Below are 7,349 nucleotides of genomic sequence, written 5' to 3' on the forward strand. Positions count from 1 at the left end.
AAACTGCCTAGGCTCCCACGAAACCAATAGGTACAGTAGGATCAAAAACCCATTGCCATTGTTCTTGAGGTCTCAGTAGTCCTCATTATCCACTATGTTCAGCGAGACCGGTTTTAACCCAGGCTTTTTCAGACCCAGGCCAGCTGGCCTTGGTGAGTTCCCGATAGAACATCCCCCTTGTCTCAGTGTATGGGTGCACCCCTCGTGGTCCTGAGTTCCTTGCTTGTGCTCTCTCTCCTTCTGCTCCTGAATTGGACCTTGAGATTTCAGTCCGGTGTTCCATTGTGGGTCTCTGTCTCTGTCTCCTTTCATCGCCTGATGAAGGTTAATATTCAGGAGGAAGCCTATATGATTTTCTTTGGGTTCTCCTTCTTATTTAGAGGAGCTCATTTCTGGAAGAGACTCAGCTGAGAAGGGGGAAGAACAGCAGAGCTTGGGAGCTGTGGTGGAGCAGAGTTCCTAAAGAAGACAGATCAGATGACTTAGACAATGGAGGTCCTCTCTGTACTCCTCTGAAAAAGGTCACCACATGCCAGGGCTTCTTCTCACAGATGAGACCAGTGTGTGCGAGGAGGGACTGACATACTGTGGAGTCTCCTGAATGGCACAAGGACATGAGAGGAGCCTCAGTGTTTGTAGGGCAGAAGACACAGAGTGGGGGAGAGGCTGAGCATTAAGATATCCTCATCGAATATTAAACAGTAAGAGTGGGGGAGACATTATTCTTCTATCAGGTTCATATTCATGACCACAATATTCTGAGTACTGATGCTCTCAGCTTGATAGTATGAATAAAAATTCAAGCTGGTGTGGATCGCTAACATGATCCAACATATACAGGCATTTGCTTCATTGTCTGACAAACTCAGACAAATGAACAGAAGAAAGCCAAGACGACTTGTGCTTCTTATTATGATGTCCCAGTTTGAGTGAACTTGAAGTTACAAAAAAAAAAGTTGGAAAATGAATTCAGAATTCAGTTGTTGGCTAGAGGCCCAAGAGGAACAGAGCAGCAATAAAGGCAGAGAGTGAAGACACCAGGCCTATAGGAGAAGAGGTTGGGCATGCATCGCACTAACACTATAAGTCTGAGCAGTCAGCTGGGTAAGAAAGAGAGAAACTCACCTAGAAACATAGGCTCAGCAAGGGACACAGCTTCACAGGACAGAAGGCCATAGCATAGTCAAATACAAAACATCCAGTTTCGACGGATCTCTCTCTTCCTTCTAGCTTTCGTTTGGAAGTGCGGACGCCTTGCTACCTTTGGCCAGCCCACTATTGAATCAGTGCCACGATGCGTTGCTGAAGGGGGAAATGTTGTTCTACTCGTTCACAATCCACCAGAGAATATTTTAGGCTTTGTCTGGTTCAAGGGAAGGGCTAAATTCAAGAATATTGTGGCCACCCGGTTAATACAAGATATGAAAGCAACTGTGTGGGGGCCTGCATACAGTGGCAGAGAGACATTGCACAGTGATGGATCCCTGCTGCTTAATCGTGTCACTCAGAAAGACTCTGGATTGTACACGCTACGAATCCTGAGAACAGATGCGAGAAGTGAATACACAGAAGTGCAACTCCAGGTGGACAGTAAGTGATTCCCTGTAATTGTTCGAGGCTTAACTGGGGCTTAGACACACACGACTGCCATGGCTGGCCTAGCATCTCTTCTGGGTCCCCATGTTGAGGTTTGAGCACTTAGCGAAGGACACACTGGTAGAGCCAAATGGCCATAGATTAGCTTTCGTCCTCTGACTCCACCTGCATCAAGGAAGACCTTGATGGGAAGAAACTCAGCCTAAGTAGTCAGCGTCAGCCCACTCTCTTGGAGCTCTGGACTAGGGAGCCTTGAGTACTGTCATCTTTCCAACACTGGAGTGAAGTCACCCAGGAGAACATTTTTCTATTGTTCTTTTCTTAATTATTTCAAAACTGATAGGGAACAATGGTGTTAGAATCCCATGTCAAACTATGGTATTTATTAGCTTACAACTGAGATTGTCATAACTAAAATCCAGGACCTGGTACAGAGACCACGGCAGAGTGCTGTCTATTGGCTTGCTCTTCTTGCTTGCTCAATCAGCTCTCTTATGTCACCCAGGAGTCCCAGCCCAGGGCTTAAACTGACTGAATTGGTCTAAATTCTTACATCAGCCACAGTTTAAAAACTGTACTAAAGTTATGCCCAAAAGCCAATTTGGTGGTGGCATTTTAAACTGAGTTCTTTTCTTGAAAAATGACTGTAGCTGGTGTCAAGCTGATATAAAAACAATCAGCCTAGTGGCCAAGCCTTTAATGAATGGAGCCTGCCTTGAAGATCAGACTGCTGCAAGCCCCCATATAGTCCCAGACCTAAGGGCTGTATGGCACAACAGGAATTGCTTCTATAAGGTGAAGTCAGGGGTTGAGTGTTGCTTCAAAGAAACAGAAGAAAACACCTAGAAAGTGAAAGTTCCAGGCCTGTTGAGTTCAGGGGAGGCATCATCTTAAATGTCAGTGTTCGTGAGTCTGTACAGTATCTGCCTAAGGGCAGTGAGGGAGCAGCCATGTAGACACCCAAAGAGACTGTTCCACAGAGGACATGACACATTCAAGGGCACTGTTGGAAAGAAGGAGGTCATGTTTCAGCCCTTTTTTAAGAGGAAGAGAAACACACATACCTGGAACCCTAGGGTAAGTGATGAATCCATCTGCTCAGGATGGAGTTCACCATCTTTTCACGAAGCACAATGATCCCCATATGATGGCTTTTTTTTCTCTTTTCTCTCCCAGCTCCCCATTCTCAGTTCTGCAACCCTTTCGCTTCTTCCCAACTCATGATCCAACCAGTGCCTCGTGATGCAGCTGAAGGGAAAGACGTAGTTCTCCAAGTTTATAATCTTCCAGAAGATTTGAAAGCCTTTTCCTGGCACAGAGCAACGTATAGAGCTCCAACCCTTAATATTGTAAAATACAACAGAGCCACAAATTCCATCTCCTGGGGGCCTGAACACAGAATCAGAAAAACCTTATACAGTAATGGATCTCTGATACTCCGGGATCTCACTGAAAAAGATGCAGGAATCTACACACTAATAGTTTTGGACAAAAATTTCAAAATTGAAAGACTATACGGGGAATTTTTTATAAAGAGTAAGTGACTCTCTATGGTCTCCAAAAGCTTAAAGTGTCTGATCCCACTTCATACACTAGCACTAACCTGTCAGGATTGGGCTGTTACTGCACTCTCCTGCATTGCATTGTGTCCCCATGACACACACACTGGGGATTGGGTCTCTACTGCAGGACACACACACGGGGTAGACAAACTGTAATAGATCAGAACCCCACACTTGCCTTTCCATACAGAAAGGAGGAACTGTGCTGTGTAAACTCAGCCCCAGGATGTCAACTGCAGCTCTCACCATACACATGTCCTCAGAAAGAAGGGGCCAGGCAGTTCCTGAATAGTTAAACCATGGGGTCCTCACAGAGGCTGTCAGCCTGGACTCCAAAGCTTTGCCTCTGGCTGAACAGTAGGTGACAGTGGAAAGTTTATGTCACTGTTTTGGTTAGATTTTCTGTTACAACCAACAAGGAACAAGGCTTTACTTACTCTCCCATAGAGTTTAGAATCAGCTGTTTACTTCCATGAGAGCTGCAGTTGGGTAGGTCACCTGTGCAACTCCTTCTGAGGCTCAGTGGTCAGATGTCTGGGCCATAAGCCTATTTCTCTGATTGGCTTATGAGACTTCACAGGAAGGTCAAGACACAAAGGGAAGAAACAGAGGAGGCAGCTGCTCCAGATCACTCACCCTGAGGGGTCCAACCTAGGGAAACCTCTTCTGCAAGTAAACAGTAGCAGATGCTGCTAATGTGAACAGCTCCCCCAACCCAAATTCAGATCATTGCTCAGAACTAAGTTCAACTCATGAACACAGAAATGACCAGGCACTATGTGTGCTATTACAGGGAAACTGAGATACAGAAAACAGTGCCTAAATCTGGGTAAAACAGTTCCTGAGTGGCAAATCCAAACCACACGTTATGTCTATAGTCACAACTCCAAATTCTCCCCGCTGGATGTTTTAGAAAACGTGAACTAAAGAGGGTCTGGTTTACTCTGTGGACTACTGTCATTTGGTATTCTCCTCTGTTTCTTCACAGAGAATGTGACACAGCCCATTGTGCAAATCACTGACACCACAGTCTCTGGAGGTACATCTGTGATCTTCACCTGCATTTCACCTGACCCTGATGTCTCCATCCGTTGGATCTTCAATGAGAAGAATCTTCAGCTCACAGAGAGGATGAATTTGTCTCCTACAAAGTGTGGACTCAAAATAGACCCTGTCAGGAGTGAGGATGCTGGAGAATACAAGTGTGAGGTCTCCAACCAAGTCAGTTCAAAGACCAGTCCCCCAGTTTCCTGGGGTCATCATAAGTGAGTGACCGCTGCTCTCATCCCACACCAGAGTATAGATATTTCTTTATCAATGGGGTACAAAATGGAGACACACTATGTGTTGAAAATGATTAGTTACTATTCAGATGCAGCCAGTATGGTGCCTCATACCTATAATACTGGGATACACATGAGTATAAGGAAAGGCCAGGAATGAAAGTGATGTTGTCTTAAAGGAAAATAAAGACAGCAATATGATAAACAAAAATCCAAAGACTTTAAGAACTTTTGTTATGGATCAAATATATTGTGAATCCTCAGAACTCATAGGAACTAATTTCAGGAGCCCTCAAACTTTGGATGCTTGGAGTCTGTTTAGAAAAATGGTGCATTGTTTTCATTGAGAAAAACACCCTTTTGTATGCTCACATACATTTTCTCTTTAACTCACCTAAATCCAATGCTGCCTGCACACCATTTATCCATGTGAAGTGAGAAAGAGTGAAGACAGGAGAATGGACTGTCTATGATTTACTGTGGACATCGCTGGTTACTAAATGCACAGATGTAGCATCCTTCACCTAAGGGCAGATCACACACTTTTCACCCTGAAAGTGGCATTCACAGTGGGACCTTGCACCTGAGTCTTCTTTCTTGTTGATATGTATTTCTTTCCTTTTATAGTCTCTCAGATTACATCACCAACACAGTTCCCTTCTCTCCACCTCTCCCTAGACCTCATTTCACCTCTACCTCGGAGCCACTCATCTTTGCCTTTAAATAATGAACAGGCCTCCAGGGATATCCACAGAACATTGAATAGCAAGTTATATTAAACTTGCCACCATCCCTCATATCAGAGCTGGGAATGTCAATCCTGTAGGAAGAAAGGGGTCCAAGCGCATGCAAAAGAGTCAATGGTGTCTTCCTATTCTACCTTTAAGAGTTCCAGAAGAATAGCCATCTGCATTACCATAACTTACATGCTAAGGTCATAGCTCAAATCATGTAAGGTCAAAGATTATCACCTCGGTCTCTGTGATTCTTTATAAGCCTTGCTCAATTGTTTTTGTGTTCCATGTGTTCATGCTGTCCTTGACTCATATGATTCTGTCAATCCTTTCTTCCCCTGTTCTATGGGATTCCCCAGGTGCTCCCAAGTATTTGGCAGTAAGTCTATGCATTTGTTCCCATATGTTGCTGGATGATGCCTCACTGATGAATTTTAGGCTGAACACTGATCTAGTAGTATAACATAATTTCATTAGTAATCATTTCATTGAAATGTTTTTCCAGTCATGTTTGATTCTACCCTGAATTTCTTGTCTGTTCAGCCTCTGGTTTCTGGCCATCCAAGGCAGTATCAAGTCAGGACTTGATCTCAAACCATAAACATTAATTTGGACCAGCTATTTGTATACTAATCCCACAAAATCTGTTCCCCCATTGCCCCAGTACATGTTTCAGGAAGAATAGATTGTAGGTCAACTATTTCATGGCTGGATTGTTGCCCCAGTTTCACTGCTACAGGTTTTCTGTAGTTGTTGAAGATTGCTGGTTCAGGTTAACTATGCCTCACTACTAGGATTCTTAGGGTCACTCTTGTAGATTCCAGAGAGATCTGGCTGTAGTACACTTCCAAATCACTCCAAAAATGCCCCCACCATTCCACTTCTGTGGGGTTTTTATGCGTGATTTAAGCTTTAGTAATGTTTCTTTTACAAATGTGCATACCCTTGTATCTGGGACATAGATGTTTAGAATTGAGACTTCATCTTAATGGATGTTTTCTTCGTGGACTCATATAAAATGTGCTTCTTCATCTCTTTTGATTAATTTTAGTTTGAAGTCTATTTTGGTATCTATTAGAATAGCTACACCAGCTTATTTCTAATGTCCATTTGATTGGAAATTCTTTTCCTAACCTTCTGGTACCCTCTGCCTACTGCTGAACTTACTATACAATCACTGTTGCACACACAACTAAAGGTGAGAATATTCTATTAGTTCTTTTTTCTTTTAGTTTTTCAAGACACAGTTTCTTTGTGCAGCCTTGTGATGTGGTAAGGCCTTCTGTATATGCGTTGATTTTATTGGTTAAGAAAGAAGCTGTTTTCAGCCAATGGTTTAAGAGAATATAGCCAGGCTGGAAAAGATATAGAGAGAAAGTAGGCAGAGTCAGAGAGACACCACATAGCCACCAGAGTGAAAAGATGCAAGTTGCCAGTTGGAACCTTGCCTGTAGGCCACAAGCCACGTAGTACAATATAAAATAATAAGAATTGGTTAATTCTAGATGTAACAGCTAGCTAGCAATATTCTTAAGTGATTGGCCAAGCAGTGATTTAAACAATATAGTTTCTGAGTGATTATTTTGGGAGTCTGGGCAGCCATCTACAACGGCCTTGGCTGTACTGGGCATCGCTCTATTGAAGAGGCAGGCCTCAAACTCATAAAGATTCACATGCCTCTGCCTCCTGAATGCTTGGATTAAAGGCATGGATTGACACCACTGTTCACTGTTACATTTGTTATTAATGTGACAGGGAATAACAGTAGAAGTAAAAAAGAAAAAAGCTTTTTAAATTTTATCATTTTTATTGATTTTTACTGCGCTCTACATTTTTCTCTGTTCCCCTCCCTGTATCTCCATATCCCCTACAACCCTCACCCAAGGTCCCCATGCTCCTAATTTACTCAGGAGATCTTGTCTTTTTCTACTTCCCATGTAGATTAGATCTATGTAAGTCTCTCTTAGTGTCCACATTGTTGTCTACATTCTCTGGGATTGTGGTTTGTAGGATGGTTTTCTTTGCTTTAGGTTTAAAAAGTACCTATGAGTGAGTACATGTGATAATTATTTTTCTCTGTCTGGGTTACCTCACTCAAAATAATGTTTTTTAAACCATCTATTTTGCTTCACAATTCAAGGGGTCATTATTTTTCCTGCTGTGTAGTACTCCAT

The 7,349-nt window shown here is 43.0% G+C and overlaps 1 protein-coding gene across 1 annotated transcript in view; it reads left to right on the plus strand.

The window, feature by feature from the left end:
* LOC126495305 (pregnancy-specific glycoprotein 22-like) overlaps window positions 1-4,589 on the plus strand; it is an 8,599-nt gene extending 4,010 nt beyond the window's left edge. Inside the window, exons 3-5 of the mRNA XM_050132895.1 lie at window positions 1,231-1,590; window positions 2,773-3,132; window positions 4,147-4,589. Of these exons, the coding sequence (XP_049988852.1) occupies window positions 1,231-1,590; window positions 2,773-3,132; window positions 4,147-4,427 (1,001 nt within the window). The 3' untranslated portion in view covers window positions 4,428-4,589. The remainder of the gene's footprint in view (window positions 1-1,230; window positions 1,591-2,772; window positions 3,133-4,146) is intronic.
* The last annotated feature ends 2,760 nt before the right edge of the window (window positions 4,590-7,349 follow it).

This window comes from Alexandromys fortis, unplaced genomic scaffold (genome assembly GCF_014885135.2).
Source record: "Alexandromys fortis isolate MF-2015 unplaced genomic scaffold, M_Fortis_MF-2015_v1.1 scaffold_472, whole genome shotgun sequence".
NCBI lineage: Eukaryota > Metazoa > Chordata > Mammalia > Rodentia > Cricetidae > Alexandromys > Alexandromys fortis.